The sequence below is a fragment of the Balaenoptera musculus genome, chromosome 8 (genome assembly GCF_009873245.2).
Source record: "Balaenoptera musculus isolate JJ_BM4_2016_0621 chromosome 8, mBalMus1.pri.v3, whole genome shotgun sequence".
Lineage (NCBI taxonomy): Eukaryota > Metazoa > Chordata > Mammalia > Artiodactyla > Balaenopteridae > Balaenoptera > Balaenoptera musculus.
The window spans coordinates 59,013,628-59,033,924 of NC_045792.1; the positions used below are offsets into that span (position 1 = coordinate 59,013,628).

The 20,297-nt window shown below is 39.8% G+C and overlaps 1 protein-coding gene across 2 annotated transcripts in view; it reads right to left on the minus strand.

Annotated features, from left to right (window-relative positions):
- RNF121 (ring finger protein 121) overlaps positions 1-20,297 on the minus strand; it is an 85,532-nt gene that overhangs the window by 34,683 nt on the left and 30,552 nt on the right. For both annotated transcript variants that reach the window (XM_036860725.1, XM_036860724.1), the window contains 2 exons: positions 15,802-15,839; positions 12,785-12,926 (listed from right to left, as the gene is read on the minus strand). In XM_036860725.1, the coding sequence (XP_036716620.1) occupies positions 12,785-12,926; positions 15,802-15,833 (174 nt within the window). In that variant the 5' untranslated portion in view covers positions 15,834-15,839. The remainder of the gene's footprint in view (positions 1-12,784; positions 12,927-15,801; positions 15,840-20,297) is intronic.

Genomic DNA, 20,297 nt, shown 5'->3' on the forward strand with positions numbered 1-20,297 from the left:
ATATGTATTATTTTATAAGTTATATCCATTGTGAAAATATATCACAACTAACCTATCCACTCACCTATATATGGGTATCAGGTCATTTTCAAGTTTTTACTATTACAAATAGTCCTGATAGGAAAATTCTGGTACATCCTCCCTCCTGGGATGCATGTGCAAACTTTTCTCTTGGCATATATCTAGGAATTAAACTCCTGGATCATAGGGAATATGAATATCCAACTTTATAAACTCTTTTTCAAAGTGATTTCTCCATGAAACAATATTAACTGACTACTGCCCTAGCACGGGGCTAAAAAGGATCAAAGAATATTTGCTAATTGAACAAACGAACAAACAAACAAACTAACAGACATCAGGGAAGAGTGAAGGAGAGCATAGGAGTCAGAGGGACTGGACGTGAATCCTGACTCTGCTAATCATTGGTTGAGTGGAGCTCAGTAATCTCTTTGAGCTTTAGTTTCTAGATCCATACAATGGCAAAAAATAAAATTACCCACCGCAGAGCAAAATACTTGGCACATTATGAAGTACTCAATAAACGGTAGCTGGTGTTATTAATTATGTTTATGTAATAGTGAAGTTCATACTTTAGTGATGGCCCAACTATATTTCTGCTCTGCTTCTCCTCCCTGAAGCCCATCTTCAGCCTAGAGCAGATTTGAATTTCAAGGTGAGGGGGTCCCTCAAGAACTATAAAAAAAAAAGAACTACAAACTTGCAGTTACAGCAAGTACCTAAAATCTGTTTAGGCAGGGAGAAGACCTTCAGATGCACCAGGATGGAAAACAAGGAATACCAAATGGGCCATCCAAACAGAACAGCAAATAACAGAATCCTCAGCCCACAGGGCGGTTCATAAATCTAGTCTACAAAAATTTCTGTACCAATTCTACAAATAAAATCAGATAGCAATCTGAGGAAAGATACCTGCAACATGTATGACAAAAGGTTTATTCATAATACACAAAGAGCTGTTATAAATCAGTAAGAAACATTCCAAAAGAATCTTAAGCAAGGAAAGAAAATATGACCAAATACACCAAGTGGTTCAACTGTGAATAACATTTATATGTCACAATAATGTAAATAGGGAATATTTATTTAACTAAAAACTGGGAGGAAAAGTGTGTATGTGATGAGTATAGTGTAGCAGTATAAGATAATTACCACCTTCCATGGTAGAAAGTCAAAAGGAAAATTATATATATATATGTGTGTGTGTATATATGTATGTGTGTGTGAGTGTATGTGTAATCCTGTTATTTAAAAATATAGAGGTCAGGATCAGAAAACAACTAAAAAAAGTTTAAAGTGGTTGCCACTGAAATAATAATCAGGGATGGATAGAGATAGGCAGAGGACTGATGTGTTCTGCTTTTTAAACCTTACAGAACTTCTTGACTTTTTTGTTTTGTTTTGTTTGTTTGTTTTGGCCACGCTGCAGCTTGTGGGACCTTAGTTCCCCAACCAGAGATCGAACCCGTGCCCCCTGCAGTGGAAGTGTGGGTCCTAACCACTGGACTGCCAGGAAAGTGCCAGAACTACTTGACTTTTATTTTTTTTTATTATTTTTTAAATAATTTATTTATTTAATTTATTTATTATTTTTGGTTTGGCTGCGTTGAGTCTTCGCCACTGTGCACGGGCTTTCTCTAGTTGCAGCGAGGGGGACTACTCTTTGTTGCGGTGCCCAGGCCTCTCACTGAGATGGCTTCTCCCAATGCGGAGCACGGGCTCCAGGCACACAGGCCTCAGCAGTTGTGGCTCGCGGGTTCTAGAGCGCAGGCTCAGCAGCTATGGTGCACAGGCCCAGCTGCTCTGCTGCATGTGGGATCCTCCTGGACCAGGGCTCGAACCCGTGTCCCCTGCATTGGTAGGTGGACTCCCAACCACTGCGCCACCAGGGAAGCCCTACTTGATTTTTAAATTAGGTATTTTCACCCTATTAGATTGACAAAGATTGAAAATACTGAGGATTCTCTATACTCTCTTTAACACTGGGTAATAGCACTGTTTAACATCTCTTGGTGGGATTATAAACTGCTATAACTTTTTTGAAGGGCAATTTGACAAGATCCATTAATGATTAAATGGCAATTCCACTTGACCAGGCAATTCCATTTCTAGGAATTCATTCTCCAGAAACGCCGGTCCAGCTATGCAAATTATATATGTGAAAAGTTTACTGAACCATTGTTGCAACTGAGATAAACTGTTAATTAACACATCTATTAATAGACATAAGTTAAATTAAAAAAAAAACAATTTAAAAGAATACTATGCTTTAGTAGTTTAAAAGGATGGCACACATACTAACACGGATAGACATACAAACTAATATGGCTTGTATATCTGAGAGCCAGTACAGGCATACCTTGTTTTATTATATTTTGCTTTATTGCGCTTTGCAGATACTGCAGTTTTTTACATACTGAAGGCTTGTGGCAACCCTGAGTTGAACATGTCTATCAGCGCCATTTTTCCAACAGTTCATGTCTCTGTGTCACATTTTGGTAATTCTCACAATATTTCAAACTTTTTCATTATTATTATATTTGTTGTGGTGATCGGTGATCAGTGATCTTTGATGTCACTATTGTAATTGTTTTGGGGCACCACAAACTAGGCCATATAAGACAACAAACCTAACAAACGTTGTGTATGTTCTGACTGCTCCACTGACCAGCTATTCCCTATCTCTCTCCCTTTCCCTGGGCTTCCCTATTCCCTGTGACACACAATATTGAAATTAGACCAATTAATAACCCTACAATGACCTCTAAGTGTTCAAGTGAAAGGAAGAGTCACACATCTCTCATTTTAAATCAAAAGCTAGAAATGATTAAGCTCAGTGAGTAGGCATGCTGAAAGCTGAGACAGGCCAAAAGCTAGGCGTCTTGTGCCAGTTAACCCATGTTGTGAATGCAAAGGAAAAGTTCTTGAAGGAAATTAAAAGTGTTACTCCAGTGAACACATGAATGATAAGAAAGCAAAACAGCCTGACTGCTTATATGAAGAAAGTTTCAGTGGTTAGATAAAAGATCAAACCAGCCACAACTTTCCCTTAAGCCAAAACCTAATCCAGAGCAATTCTCTGAAGGCTGAGAGAGGTGAGGAAGCTGCAGAAGAAAAGTTTAAAGCTAGCAGAAGTTGGTTCATAAGGTTTAAGGAAAGAAGCCATCTCCACAACATAAAATTGCAAGGTGAAGCAACAAATGAGGATGAAGAAGCTGCAGCAAGTTACCCAGAAGATCTAGCTAAGATGATGAATGAAAGTAGCTACACTAAACAACAGATTTTCAAGCAGATGCCATCTATGACTTTCAGACAGGAGTAGTCAGTGTCTGGCTTCAAAGCTTCAAAGGACAAACTGGCTCTCTCTTTAGGGGATAATGCACCTGGTGACTTTAAGTTGAAGCCAATGCTCATTTACCATTCCCAAAATCCTAGGGCCCTTAAAAATTATGTTAAATCTACTCTGCCTGTGCTCTATAAGTGGAACAACAAAGCCTGGATGACAGCCCATCAGTTTACAACATGGTTTACTGAATATTTTAAGCCCACTATTGAGTCCTACTGCTCAGAAAAAAAAAAAGAGTCCTTTCAAAATATTACTGCTCACTGACAATGCACCTGATCAACCAAGAGCTCTGGTGGAAATGTACAAGGAGATTAATGTTGTTTTCATGCCAGCTAACAGAACATCCATTCTGCAGCCCATGCATCAAGAAGTAACTTCAACTTTCAAGTCCTGTTATTTAAGAAATACATTTTGTAAAACTACAGCTGCCATAGATATTGATTCCTTGTTTGGATATGGGCAAAGAAAACTGAAAACCTTCTGGAAAGGATTCACCATACTAGATGCTATTAAGAACATTTACAATTCATTGGAAAGAAGTCAGAATAGCAACATGAACAGGAATTTGGAAGAAATGTATTCCAACCCTTGTGGATGAATTTGAGGGGTTAAAGACTTTAGTGGAGGAAGTAACTGCAGAAGTGGTAGAAATAGCAAGAGAACTAGAATTAGAAGTAGAGTCTGAATATGTGACTGAATTGCTACAATCTCATGATAAAACTTTAACAGCTTAAGAGCTGCTTCTTACACATGAGCAAAGAAAGTAGTTTCCTGAGATGGAATCTACTCCTGGTAAAGATGCTGTGAATACTGTTGAAATGACAACAAAGGATTTAGAATAATACATAAACTTAAGTTGCTAAGGCAGGGTTTGAGAGGATTGACTCCAATTTTGAAAGAAGTTCTACTGTGGGCAAAATGCTATCAAACAGCACTGTGTGCTACAGAGAAATCATTTGTAAAAGGACGATTGAAACAAACTTCACTGTTGTCTTATTTTAAGAAATTGCCACAGCTATTCCAAACTTCAGCAACCACCAGCCTGATCAGTCAGCAGCCATCAGCATCTAGGCAAGACCCTCCACCAACAAAAAGATTGACTTAATGAAGGCTCAGATGATAGCATTTTTCAGCAATAAAGTATTTTTAAATTAAGGTATGTACATTGTTTTTTTAGACAACACTAATGCATACTTAACAGACTACAGTACAGTGTAAATATAACTTTTATATGCCCTGAGAAACCAAAAATTTTGTGTGACTTACTTTATTGCATATTCACTTAATTGCAGTGGTCTGGAACCAAACCCATGGTATCTCTGAGGTATGCCTATATTAGGTGGAAAATGTTGCAGAGCCTAATGGATGTCATAAATATCTAAAATTTTATAAATATTAACATATGCATAGAAAAAAAATCTGCAAATGTAACAAATGTTTAACAGTGATTCTCTCTGGGCACTTCTGAATTTTTTATAACAAACATGTATAACATTTGTAATGAGAACAAAAACAAAACAAAAACAGAACGAAACCTCATCCTGTCTCTCGACAGGTCAGCTTTGTCCTCTAAGAATGAGACAGGCCTTCGCCTCTCTTGGTAATTCGATGATACAGATTTTAGAGCTTAGAGGGAGTACTTAGAAGAAGTCCAGCCAACCATTCCGTAAAACTCACAAAAATCTGCTCCACAACATCCCTGACAGGGTTGTCTAGCCCCTAATAAAACATAGTTGTAATGGGAAGAGCATTCCCTTCTAAGACAGTTCATTCCACTGTGGAACAGCCCTCACTGTTGAAAATTTCTATATAATACTTAGCCAAAATCTACATTCTTAAAACTCTCATTCCTTAGCTTTAATTTGGGCCTTTGGAGTTAAACAGAATAACAGTAATGAAAAACTATTTTAAAGTTTGAAGAGACATTAGCAATCATCTAGTCTTAAACCCTCACTTTAAAGATGAAACACGAGAATGAGGCGAGGCTAAGAGGGAATAAGTAATTTGCCCAAGGTCCGCTGCTAATTAGCAGTGATGCTAGAAATAGATCTTAGATCAAGTGACTCCCACTTCAAGCCTTTTTATACTACACCAAAATTCCATTCCTCAAAAAACAGAAAAGAAGGTAACACTTCCTAACTCATCTATGAGGCCCCATTATCCTGATACCAAAGCAAGACAAATACATGACGAGAAAAGTACAAACCAATCCCTGTTATGAATGCAGAGGCAAAAATCCTCAACAAAATACTAGCAAACCGAATCTAGCAGCATATTAAAAGGATTACACACTGCGACCAAGTGAGATTTATCCCAGGGATGCACCACATGATCACCTCAATTGATGTAGAAAAAGCATTTGAGAAATCCAACACCCATTCAATGATAAACACAGAAACTAGGAATAGAAGGGAAATTCTTCAACATGATAAAGGGCATTTATGAAATATCCACAGCTAACATACTTAAAGATTAAAGACTGAAAGCTTCTCCCCTAAGATCAGGAAAAAGACAAGGATGCCCAATCTCACTACTATTATTTAACATTGTACTGGAAGTTTTAGCCAGAGCAATTATGCAAGAAAAGGAAATAAAAGGCATCCAATCGGAAAACAAGAAGCAAAACAGAGGACATGACTTATATAAAGTTAAATCCTAAAGAATCCACACAAAAAAACTATTGGTTAATAAACAAATTCAGCAAAGTTGCAAAACACAAAATCAATACACAAAAATCAGTTTTATTTCTGTATATTAACAATGAACAATCCAAAAAGGAAATTAAGAAAATAATTCCATTCACAATAACATCAAAAAGAATAAAATACTGAGGAATAAATTTGACCTAGGAGGTATGGGACTTGTACATTGGAAACTACAAAACATTAATGAAAGAAATTAAAGAAGACTGAAATAAATGAAAAGACAATTAATGCTCATGAAAGTTCATGGAATGGGAAGATTGATATTGCTAACATGGTAATACTCCCTCAAATGATCTACAGATTCAGAGCAATCCTTATCAAAATCACAACTGCCTTTTTTTGCAGAAATGGAAAAACTGATCTTAAAATTAATATGGAATTGCAAGGGATCTAGAATAGCCAAAGCAATCTTGAAAAGGAACAAGTATGGAAGACTTATGCTTCCTAATTTCAGAACTTACTACATTGCTATGGTAATCAAAAGTGTGATATTGGCATTAGTATAGCTCTATAGTTCAATGGAATATAACTGAAAGTACAAAAATAAGTGCATACATCTATGGTCAATTGATTTTTGACAAAAGTGCTAATAAGACCATTAAATGGAGGAAGAAGTCTCTTCAATAAATGGTGCTAGGACAACTGGATATCCACACGCAAAAAAATAAAGTTAGATCCTTATCTCACACCACTTACAAAAAATTAACTCAAAATGGATCAAAGACCTAAATCCTAAGAGCTAAAAGTATAAAACTCTTCAAAGAAAACACAGGGGTAAAGCTTAATAATCTTGGATTTGTCAATGGATTCTTAGACATGACATTAAAAGCATAAGCAACAAAAGAAAAAAATAGGTTTAAGGGTACAAACTTGCAACTAGTAGTAAATAAGCCATAGAGATCTAATGCACAGAATAATGAATATGGACAATGATATTGAACTTTAATGATCAAACTTGCTAAAAGACTAGAACTTAGTTATTCCAACCGCACTAAAAAGAAAGAATAATTATGTAATGTGATAGAGGTGCTAAATATCACTACAATGGCAATCATGCTATAATATATAAATGTAGCAAATTAACATTACACACCTTAAATTTACACGTTATATGTCAAACATATTAAAAAAAAATTGGATTCATCAAACTTAAAAATGTTTATGCATGAAAGGATACTATCAAGAAAGTGAAAAGGCAACCCACAGAATGGGAGAAAATATTCGTAAATCATTATCTAATGATGGTGTAGTATCCAGACTATATAAAGAACTTCTACAATTCAACAACAAAAAGTCAAAAATCTGGGAGTTCCCTGGTGATCCAGTGGTTAGGATTTGGCACTTTCACTGTTGTGGCCCCGGTTCAATCCCTAGTCAGGGAACTAAGATCCCGAAGGCTGCACAGAACATTCAAAAAAAAGACAAAAATCCAATTAAAAAATGGGTAAAGAACTTGAATAGACATTTCTCCAAAAAAGATATACACATAGCCAATAAAAACATCAAAAGAGGACTTCCTGACAGTCCAGTGGTAAGACTCCGTGGTTCCACTGCAGGGGGTATAGGTTCAATCCCTGGTCAGGGAGCTAAGATCCCACATGCTGCAGTGTGGCCAAAAACAACAACAACAACAACAACAACAACAAACCACCAACAACAAAAAACCCCTCAAAACATCAAAAGATGCTCAACACCATTAGGGAAATACAAATCAAACCACAATGAAATCCCACTTTTATGCCCACTAGGGTGGCTACCATACAAAAAAAAAAAAAAAGGAAGGAAGGAAGGAAGGAAGGAAAAGAAAAAGAAAAATAACAAGTGTTGGTGAGAATGTGGAGAAATTGGAACCCAGTATATTGTGAGTTAGAATGTAAAATCCTGCAGCTGCTATAGAAAACCATTTGGCAGTTCCTCAAAAAAGTTAAACACAGAGTTACATATGACTCAGCAAATCCACTCCAGGATATACCCAAGAACTGAAAGTAGGTGTTCAAATAAAAACTTACAATGAATGTTCATAGCAACACTATTCAAAATAGCCCAGGGCTTCCCTGGTGGCACAGTGGTTAAGAATCCACCTGCCGGGGCTTCCCTGGTGGCGCAGTGGTTGGGAGTCCGCCTGCCAGGGCAGGGGACGCGGGTTCAAGCCCTGGTCTGGGAGGGTCCCACATGCCGCGGAGCGGCTGGGCCCGTGGGCCACAGCTGCTGAGCCTGCGCGTCTGGAGCCTGTGCTCCGCAACAGGAGAGGCCGTGATGGTGAGGGGCCCGCGCACCGTGGTGAGGAGTGGCCCCCGCTCTCCGCAACTGGAGAGGGCCCTCGTACAGAGACGAGGACCCAACACAGCCAAAAATAAATAAATAAATAAAAAAAAAAAAAAAAAAAAAAGAATCCACCTGCCAATGCAGGGGACACGGGTTCTTTCCCTGGTCCGGGAAGATCCCACATGCCGTGGAGCAACTAAGCCCGTGTGCCACAACTACTGAGCCTGCGCTCTAGGGCCCGCGAGCCACAACTACTGAGCCCATGTGCCACAACTACTGAAGCCCACGCGCCCTGGAGCCCGTGATCTGCAACGAGAGAAGCCACTGCAATGAGAAGCCTGTACACCACAACGAAGAGTAGCCCTCGCTCACCGCAACTAGAGAAAGCCCGCGCGTAGCAACGAAGACCCAATGCAGCCAAAAATAAATAAAATTAATTAATAAGTAAAAAAACAAAACAAAACAGCCCAAAGGTAGAAACAACTCAAGTGTCCATCAACTAATGAATGGATAAACAAAATGTAGCATATCCACACAATGGAATATTATACAACCATAAAAGGAATGAAATACTGGTAGATACTACAATATGAAAGAACTTTGGAAACATTATGCTAAGTGAAAGAAGCCAAGCACAAAAGGCCACATATTATATGATTCTATTTATATGAATATACAGAATAGGCAAATACACAGAAAGCAGATTAGTGGTTGCCAGGGTGTGCTGGGAGGGGGAAATGGGAAGTGATTGCTTAATGGGTATGGGGTTTCCTTTGGCGTAACAAAAACATTCTAGAACTAAATAGTGGCCATGGTTGCACAACAACGTGGATGTGCTAAAAGCCAGTGAATTATACACTTTAAAACAGTTAAAACTGTGAATTTTGTTATGTGAAATTGTCCTCAATAAAAATAAAATCTATTCCACTTCCACATAAAATAGTACCTGAAGATATTTTTATGTCTTGAGACTTTTCTCTTAGGAGTAGGAGCAACAAAGTCACTAACGTTAGCTTTAGATTTTACAAAACACTTTGTCATGCAATTTTATATAATCTTCACAACAGGAGATAGATATTATCACCCCAATTTAGAGATAAGAAGAACTGAGGCTCAGAGAGGTATAAAGTCATATAGCCAGGAAGCATGAGAGCTGGCTAATCAAGCCAGATGGTCTAACTCCACTGTATTTACTGCTGCAAGGCAAACAGCTCCAACTCTGATAAGCTTGAAAAAGGACAGGAGATGCCATTATGTACAGGCATCTTGGGCAATTTTTCTTCCTCCAAAGTTAGTACTTTAATCAAAGCAGTAAAAACATTCATTGTACCCAAGTTAATAAAAGTTTTAACAAAAGCAATATAGATCATTATTGTATAAGAGCAGCATAAAGCAGGACACTACAGATTTCTTCTTCCAATTTTCTAAAGATATGAGTTTAAGTTTCTCAGTGTAAGATATGCTATGTTAGCATGTCCTCTCACCAATGTAGTTCAGCATAATGTTTACAGGGTGTGGCAATAAAGTAATGAGACGACTGTGTGTGTTCCTTACAACAACTGGCCTCATTAAGTCACAATCACATTCCTATTAAAGATTGATGAATGAATGACACATCAGTGGTTTTCTAACACTCTGATGTGTCCTATAGATGTTCCTGAGAAAGCGGAGGGGTCAGGGTTACCAGCCCAAGAAGAGCATCCTCTTATTTTCTACACTGGGTTTTTCCTTAAGATACTGTTTGAAGAAAGGACTCCACAGCCTTTTTAAAAAGTACATACTGAAAACCACTGCAGTACATTATGCATCCTCACTTCTTCAGAGGTTTTCAGCAATCTCTGCAGATTAGCCAATAACATATAATTATTTCTAAATTCAAGCACAGAAATTCCAAGGGGGCTCTCTACATTTGGTTTATGATTTTTTGTATTTTCCATGCTCAATTAAACCATCCTGATAAATCCCCATTTTATAGAACAGGTACTATAAGCATACACTGAAAAACAAGTGACTTATCTCAGATGGCAGGGTGAAGCACGAACAGGGTCCAGATATGAAGCCCCACCCCAGATGGCTCAGCCTGCTGGATGGTGCCTAGTTCAAAAAGCCTTGGTGCCATGTGGTCATTCCATGCACTATGACCTGAAGGTACAGATGTCTCTACTTGCGGTGCATGACAACACATGAGGTGGCTATAGGCCAGTAATGTCTGGAACAAGTGCCAGCTCAAGGGCAAAGATTAGTCTCTCTTCTGCCTATGCTCCATATTATCCCTTGGTTCCCTTGATGGAAAATCCTTTCCAGAAGCACCATATGGTATAGTAGAAATTATGAAATATGAAACAGAAGACTTGGGTTCAAATCCTGGCTCTATTAGTATCCCCTTCATGCCTGAACTCTCTGGGCCTCAGTTTGTTCATAGTACTTACCTCATGGGCTATTAGGAGGGTTAAATGAGATAGTGTAGCAGTTCCCATCCTGTGGGCTACAGACCTCTAGGCATCTTTGGCCCTATTACAAGAGGTCTGAAGAAGCACATACTAGAGAAAAAGAATCATTTAGGGATTAAGACTAAAAGCCCTGGAGTAAAATTGTCTTGGTTCAAATAATGATTTTACCAGTGGAGCAAGTTACTTAGCCTTTCTGCCTCAGTTCCTCATCTGTAATTGGAGAAAACAGTATTTATTGGGTTACTGTGAGGATTAAATGAGTTATATATGTAAAGTGCTTAGAACAGTGACTGGCATAGTAAAAATTCAATAAATGTTAGCTACTGTTACTACTATATGTGTTTATGTATTCTTTCAAAGTACAACTATTATCACATGGATGTTTGCCAAGTTTTTTATGTTAAAAAACGGTTATACTTGAAAAGGTTAAATACTTCTAACATAATAGTTGTAAAAGAATCCAGTATACTACCTGCCGTGTCCTAAGCCAGAGTAGTTGCATCTATGATTTCAATGTTTTTTAATTTACTGAAGCTTATTTTGTGGTCCAACATATAGTCTATCCTGGAGAATGGGCCATGTACACTTGAGAAGAACATGTATTCTGCTGTTGTTGGGTGGAGTATGCTGTATATATCTGTTACGTCTAATTGGTTTATAATGTTGTTCAAGTCCTCTTTTACCTGTTGATCTACCTGGTTATTCTATCCATTATTGAAAGTGGGGTACTGAACTCTCCAACTATTATTGTAGAACCATCTGTTTCTTCCTTCAATTTTGTCAATTTTTGCTTCACATATTTGGGGGTTCCTTTGTTAGGTACATATATGTTTATAACTGTTATATCTTCTGGCTGCAGTGAACTTTTTATCAATATGTAATGTCCTTCTTTATCTCTTGTAACCTTTTTTGATTTAAAGGCTATTTTGTCTGACATTTAAGAGCCACCAGCTCTTTCTTGGTTATCATTTGCCTGAAATATCTTTTTCCATCCTTTTACTTTTTTTTTTTTTTAATATTTATTTATTTATCTATCTTTGGTTGCATTGGGTCTTTGTTGCTGTTTGCGGGCTTTCTCTATTTGCAGCGAGTGGGGCTACTCTTCATTGTGGTGGCTTCTCTTGTTGCGGAGCATGGGCTCTAGGCGTGCGGGCTTCAGTAGTTGTGGCTCGCGGGCTCAGTAGTTGGCTCACGGGCTCTAGAGCGCAGGCTCAGTAGTTGGGGCGCATGGGCTTAGTGGGATCTTCCCAGACCAGGGATCGAACCCATGTCCCCTGCATTGGCAGGCAGATTCTTAACCACTGTGCCACCAGCGAAGCCCCATCCTTTTACTTTTATCTCTTGTTTCTTTATATCTAAAGTGAGTATCTTATAGACAGTATAAACATGGATAATGTGGTTTTTAAAATCAATCTAACAATCTCTGCTTTTTAATAGGAGAATTTAATCCGTTTACATTTAAAGTAATTACTAATAAGGAAGGATTTACTTCTGCCATTTAGCTGTATGTTTTCTGTACATTTTATATGTTTTTGTTCCTTATTTCCTCTATAACTGCCTTTTTAGGTCTCTCTAACTCTGACCCTGCCTTCTTACCACCTGCTACATTGCCTCCTCTTTATTACTGCATTTTCAAAATATTAATCTAAAGATTCATTGGAGGCTTGGTCTTCCCAATCAAGTGATCATCTCTCCCTCTATCTGAATAGTTCCTAATGAACAGCTCCTTCATGAATCTATCCCAAAATGTTAAATAAAAGGAAGGATCTACCTTTTCTGGCCATGAAAGTACGTTCAGGTTCTTTCCCAGTTTTCACAATCTGAATCGCCTGTCCCTTAAACACACACCCAACATACACTATTCACCATTCACACATACAGTTTAGTATTATTACCTATTCCTTGCCTACATGTGGCCTGGGTTAGGCTGGACCCTAGAATACTTAAGAAGGGTCTCTTGATGACTGGCAAACAAAAAAATGAGCAAAGTGGCTTACATTGTAGGAGCGGGGGTGCCTCTGTTTCCACTGTACCAGGAGCAGCTGGGCCACCACCAAGGTAGCGATGAGGATGAGGACCATTTCAGCGTGCATGGCTTCGTGGCCGCGGTGCTTGGCATGCATGCGTGCGTGCTCGACCCTGAAAGCCAAACAGATGGGGTGAGCTAGGTCAGGGATGGTGTGGCAGTAAAGGAGCAGTGCTTTCCAGGGATATCTCACTGGTCCATAGCGTAGAACACACTCTTGTACTGTACGAAATAGGGGCTAGAAACACACATGCCCTAGAGGACAGGCATTTTGGGATAGAACAGGGGTTCTATGGGCCCTAGTCACCAAGGTTAGGTATTGGGGTTAAAGGTGGGTGGTCTGCTGCCCGCCCCCAATGTTAAAAACAGCTGATACCTTTCCATTTCAGTCCTATTTCAACCTGTCACTGGAAGAAGAAAGTAACCCAGAGAGGTCACAGCCGTAAAGGCTCATACTCTTATTCAATGATATTTATGACACCAATAAAGGAGTAATACTGCAAATATGTGCTAATTCCAGGGTTAAAGTCTTGCTTTATTTGTCCTACCCACCTCTGCCAGGACCAGAGATCCTAAGGACTAAAGCCTGAAAAATCTGAACTTCAGTAGTGCTTCAATTTTACACTATTCCAACAGTGACTTCATTATCAGTATCCACAGGTAAATAGACTCTTCAAGGGCTCAAGGAGAGTACAACTGGAAACTCTTTCTAAGAGTTTAAATGCTGGCATTCTCTGGTCCTGAGGATTGGCAGCAAGTGATTCCCTTGGCCAGTACAGGCAAAAAACTTCCTCTGAGAACAGGAAAGAAAAGTCACTCCTACAGCCAAGGGAGAGGAATAAAGAAGGAATTAGGAAACTAAATACAAATGTAACCCGTAGTCAGGAGCTTTTGTGCAAGTTCTCCATACCCAGGGGTATTAGGGAGAAAGGGAAAGGACAACATAAATGGTATCTTCATGGAATTCCCAAGGGCAATGAGAGACTAAGCAAGAAGAACCCAGTGGGATGCATTATGGATAGATAAATCATAAAATATAGCAAAAACTTAGTTGTAGAATCTAGGTGGTGGGTACAAGGGTGTTCACTGCACAATTCTTTCAACTTTTCTGTATATTTGAGATTTTTCATAATAAAATGTTAGGAGGGGGGAAACTTGGTGGGCAGCCAAATGTCAGTCAGCCTGGCAGTCACAGCACCTAAGGGTTCATCTTACATAAAACTTTATCCTAGGTGACAGAATCTGACAAAATATAATAGGGGTAGGAGTCAGAAACTTAGGTTCAGACACAACCTATGTGGTCTTAGCCAAGAAAATTTACATCTCTACATCACAATTTCTTCATCCATCAAAAAGAGTCCTTATCTTTTCTGCCTCCCTCATAGGGTTGTTGTGAGGATAAGCTAAACTAAAAGGGCAAAGGATATTTTAAAATCCCAAGGATTGTGGGGAGTTATAAAGGTAATAAGAGTTAAGTTTCTTGTTCTCAGACAGTATATAACTGAATAGATGTGTACAACAACAAATCAAAGAAAGGACTGAGAAAAAACCAGAAGTCACCTAGCTCAAGTTACCACTCAACGCAAAAATTATTTTTGCAATCCTTTGTTTGAATACCTCCACTGGCTGAGAATACATGCCTCTTAAAATAATCTGTTCTAGAACCAGCAGTGTCTGACACATTGTAGGAACTCATATGTGCTTATGAAGGAATAAAATTCCAAAGTTTTAAGAAGCAGGAAGCTCTGTGCCTCACAATATACCACGATTATTAACAATGTTTCTGATAATGAGACAAAATTATCTTACTACAGCTTCAATCCTTTGGACCTAATCCTACACTCTGGAACATATCCACTCTCTCTTTCCCAACGCTGCCCCTTCAAATATTTATCATAATATTATTTAAAAAAACAAAACCAATCCTGTTTCTACCATCATTTTCCTGGGCCCTTTTAGGTTAACAGTTCTAGATCTTTATACACGATGCATATAACATAATGTGAAGACCATTAATCCTGATTGCTTTCTTCTAGACATATCTAGCTAAAGATCTTCTTCATATGCAGTGTTTACAACAAAATCAATGTGGACTCAGCAAAGCAGAACACAGTAGCACTGTCACTTCCCTTAAGGCAGGTAGTATATTTTCAATGAACATCTTCTCAAACTGTAGAATATTTTGGTAGCTCAGGTACACAACTGATGCATATTAAGCTTAAAGTCACCTAAAATCTTGCTGGGCCTGTCGTATGAGTCGATATCTTTGCCATTCTACATTTTTTATAATCAATAATTTTAATCTAAACGAGGTGTTTTTTTCTCACTATTAAACTTTACTTGGTTGATTTCAGCTCACTGGTCAGCTACCTTATAAAGTTTGTGGGGCAAGCACTTTTGAAACTCCTCTACCAATGAGAAATAATGACAATAAAATATTTGTTGACTCACTCTGGTTACATAGCAAGTTAGTAGCAGAGTTGAGATCAGAAGACACATCTCCCATTTTCTCAAACAGAGCTCTCTGCCCTGTTTCATGGATAATGATGATGTTAATGATGATAATCATCCTTAAAGCAGGTAACACTTACTGGAAGTTTACCACATGCCAGGTACTGTTCTAAGAATTTCACAACACAATGTGTTGTTAATCTTCACAACAACTGTTATGATCCTCATTTTACAAATTGGGAAAACTAAGGTAGTGTGAAGTTAAGTAACTTGCCCAAGATCACAACGCTAGGAAATGGCAGAACTAGTATGCAAAACCCAGATGGATGGTTTGGTGCAATAATCTATTTACTCCCAAGGACTGAGGGAGCTACCCAGGAGTGACCCAAGTACTGGGAAAGATCTCAAATGACCTGTCCTGCTGGTCATAGGTCACTGCCTGCCACAGAAAAGGAAGCAAAAAGGGTAGATATACAACTCTATTAGTAGGATTAATCTATAGTTCCCACCATGAGGGGCCCACACTGTCACACTTACCTCCATTGCTCCTCTGGAGAGAGGTCTGACATATCAACCTGTAGAAAGACACCACCGTAAAAATCCATTACTGTCTTAGAACTGTCCCTGCCCAACATACAAGGATCACACACTGCTAGAGCTAAAAGTATGAATTAGGATTTGTGGGACATGAAGCTAGATAAAATATTCTGTCATATAATACCATTTGACTCTAAATGGCCCCATTGGACTAGGGTGAACTAAGCTTAAGTTTGCGCCCAGCGCCTTGTTTGCTTCACCCTAGTCCAAGTCTTTGCTCTGCTATTAAGTAGCAGTGTAATATATATGGAATCTAAAAACAAACAAACAAACAAAAATGGTTCTGAAGAACCTAGGGGCAGGACAGGAATAAAGACGCAGACGTAGAGAATGGACTTGAGGACACGGGGAGGGGGAAGGGTAAGCTGGGAAGAAGTGAGAGAGTGGCATGGACATATATACACTACCAAATGTAAAACAGATAGCTAGTGGGAAGCAGCCGCCTAGTACAGGGAGATCAGCTCAGTTCTTTGTGACCACCTAGAGGGGTGGGATAGGGAGGATGGGAGGGAGACGCAAGAGGGCAGAGATACGGAGATATATGTAGATGTATAGCTGATTCACTTTGTTATAAACCAGAAACGAACACACCATTGTAAAGCAATTATACTCCAATAAAGATGTTAAAAAAAAAAAAAAGTAGCAGTGCGGCCTTCCAACCTCAAAGTTCCAGTTCTATTTGTTAGTCTTATCCTTTTAGAGCAGGATTTCTTAAACCTTGGCACTAGTGATATTCTGGGTTGGCTGATTCTCTGGGTTGTTTTTTTTCGGGGGGGTGGGGATCTGTACACTGTAGGATGTTTAGCAGCATCCCTAGCCTCTACCCACTAGATGCCAGCAGCATCTCCACAGATAAAACCAAAAAAGTCTACAGACATTATCAAATGTCCCTTGGGGGACAAAAATTGTCCCAGCTGAAAAACCACTGCTCTAGAATACTACTAAGTTCTTTGAGATCACAGCTCAAGTCTTCTACTTCCTTGTAGCCATACAGAAGCATACCCAAAGCCTCAGGACATAAGTCACTCGATACATTCTTATACTGAACTGAGCTGAAAATGCTCCTTGATATACAGAAGAAAGGCCCTCATAATCACACAAAGGAATCAATCAACAAATATTCCTTTAGTACTTATGAAGTTCAAGGCCCAGTTTCCCACTGTTCCTCTGATAACTTCAGAAAAGTACCTTAAGTGGGATGTTTGAAGTAAAATGGGCAGAACTCCATACTACTACTGAGTAAAATCAGTACATATTTACCATGCATCCTTTATGTGTGTGTACTGGGAATGTCCACCATTGCTTAGAGAGGGCTTTCTGGTTTCTACATGTCCCAGCTGAGGCAGGAAGGAAAGGAAGGGCAGGGCAGGGGAGGGAGGGAAGGAGGGAAGGAAGGAAGGAAGGAAGGAAGGAAGGAAGGAAGGAAGGAAGGAAGGGAGGGAGGGAGGGAGGGAAAGAAAGAGAGAGAGAGAAGGAGGGAGGGAGGGAGGGAAGGAAAAGAGGAGGGTAGAGGAGGAAAAGAGGGGAGGGGAGAAGAGGCAAAGAGAGGAGAGGGAAGGAGAGGGGAAGACAGAGGGCAGGGGAGGGGAGGGAAGAAACAATATCCCAATGCTTCCCCCAGCCAATTAGGGTAATGAAGTCAACCACCCTCCTCGTCCTACTTCACACTGCCTCACAGAATTTATTCATGTGACCTGACTCAGTCCTTCATCTCCCCAGAAGGACAGAGGTCCCCTCCAAGAGGAGACAAGTAGATGCAGGAAATGGAAAGGCCCAGCTGGGTGGTACCTGAGCAGACAATTAAGGACCACAATCTTATGTTATCTTAGACATGTTTTCCAAGTGACCTAACTGCTTCTTAAATCCAGGGCCAGGACCAGGGTGGTGCAAGCAAGGGACCTAGAGCTCAAAATTTAAGAAGGCACACATTTTCAGGTAATGACAGTGCACTTGCATGACCTTGAGAGTGAGTGCCTCCTTCAAGTTTGCGCCCAACGCCTTGTTTGCTTCACCCTCGTCCAAGTCCTGCTTATGTCTATGTTGCTCCCATCCTAGAAGATCCCACAGAGCCGAGGAGAATACACTGCTTTTTCGTCTTTCAAGGAGAATAGCAGAGCTGAGTGTATGTTAAGCACTCAATGAGTACTTGTGAATTTGAACAGAATTCCCTCCAACAGGGTAATAAGTAAGTATGCTGACAAACCAGCACCCCACCTGGAGATGCTTAAGTGGGAGTGTAAACAAACACTTGAAAAATACCTAATAAGCATCTGAGAAAGAAGTATTCATTTTCTGGAGGCACCCAGAAAATCATGTTTAAAAAACTACACGTCAAAACAAAACAAAACAACACAACTATATGTTCAAAGAAGCAAGGTAAGTCCATTGAAGAGAAAACAAGGAAGATCCAGAGAACCGGACCAGGCATGGGGACGCCTCTCCATGAGATAGTGGTCAAGCATGCTACTGTCTGTGCCTTTGTTTCTCCTGCTGGAAAATAGAGAATAAGTCTTCTGACTTCATTGTGGCGCTGTGAGGGTAAGTATATTCCAAGTGACCAAGTGATTTCATTGCCTTTCTTCCTAGGAGAGTGAGTGTACTTTAAAAAGTACTCAGAGAGGCCAGGGAACTGAATGTTGGTGAAGCACAGGGCAGTAATGCTTTCAGAGCTCAGGGAACATCTCAGAAGGGCAAGCACTAAGGCTGAGACTAGACCTGGTGCTTAGAGGACCATTTAGCACTTCGTGGAGTAGTACGAGCACCAGAGTGGAGTAATGCTGAGTAAAGACATGATTTGGCTTTAATATTTGCATGCTGAACGAAAAGATTTTTAAAATTACATCCATATCAGTCTTCTAGCTCAGGTGGAAAAACAAGGAAAGCTATAAGCTATACCTATAATTAACCTGTACCATCTGGAAATACATCTTTATTTGCTCCCTCATTAATGAGTTTATTCATCTGGGGCCAAGAAGCCAGTCAGTCCAAACGTGACCTGTCCAGAACTCAGGTAGCTAATTAGGTAGGCTCTCAGGGCAAGATTACTGACTGATGGGCCCATTTCCCACTCCTAAGACCCATACACAGAATGTCTTTTTGCCAACCAATCACTCCCCTCCTAGGATGTTGCAAGGTCTCTAGTCATGTCAATCTACCTAGATAGATCCAGATTTGAAAGAAGTTAGACCAAAAATGTCAGGCAGAGGGCAAGGGAAAACTTTACAAAAATGGAAAATGATCTGCAGTTGACTGATATTTTCTCAGGTGTGAAAGACTCATGGTCCACCAGTGTAATACCACAAACAGGCCTCCTATCCCCCACAAATACTGATACTCTGTGGTCTCTGAGTCATTACACAGGCTGGTTACTTTGTCCCCCCAGCCCCTCTCTTCCACCAAACCACATTCTGCTTTCATGCAAAATGCTAGACAAATCCTCCTGGATCCAGAAAGGCTCTTTAGACTGACCCCATTCACTGGAAAAAAAAAAAAAATCCTTTACTGCCTTGATGAGCATGATCCACAGCCCAGAAGCATCAGCACCCTGAGAGCTTAAGAAATAGATGCTTCAGAATCCATCCCAGACCTCCTGAATCAGAATCTGCATTTAATAAGATACCTAGGTAATTCATATGCACATAAAAGCATTGCTATTGCAATCACCTTGCTGTACACCTGAAATACAACACTGGAATCACCTATACTCCAATATAAAATAAAAAGTTAAAAAAATAAAATAAAAGGATTATCATAAAAAAAAATTGCTATTGCATCCCAGCACTCACATTCACAATTTGTCCTACAGTCATATACCTCTATACACCTGAATTGTTTTTTTTTTTTTCCACAGAAAGTGGTTTATTGCTTTTAGAACAAAATAAGATGCTCTCAGAACTTTTTTTAGTGAAGAAAATACTTTTAAAACTTTAAACCTTTTTAGAACTTTTCTAAAACACTTTTTGTCAGCTGATAAAGTAGGCACTTCAATATAGAAAACCCTCCAGAAGCAAGTGCCTGGGCTGGATGGCACAGCTCACAACTGTGTGGTCCCGAGCTGTCCCACTGGACGCGGCCGCCTGCTCAGAAGCGGGGCTTGCGCTTGCGGCCGGTGTACTGAGTGTCAGGTCAGACCTCTTTGCCCTGCCGCTGGCGGCGCTCCTTCTTCTCCAGCACCCACTCTCGGCTCTTCCTCACCACCCCCCGCCTCGCCATCCTGTACGGGACCCTGCCTGTGGGGCAGGCAGGGGCCGAGCTACTTTTGGAGCTCACAAGAGCCGATCCAAGGAAAGCAGGCCCTAGTCTGGCTGAGGCCAGCACGCTTGGTATAGACCAAGTTGGGGCTCCCAGCAACTACAGGTGTCTGAGGCAGGAAAACAATGAATTGTTTTTAACAACAGCTTTACTGAGATCTAATTCACATACCGTAAAATTCACCC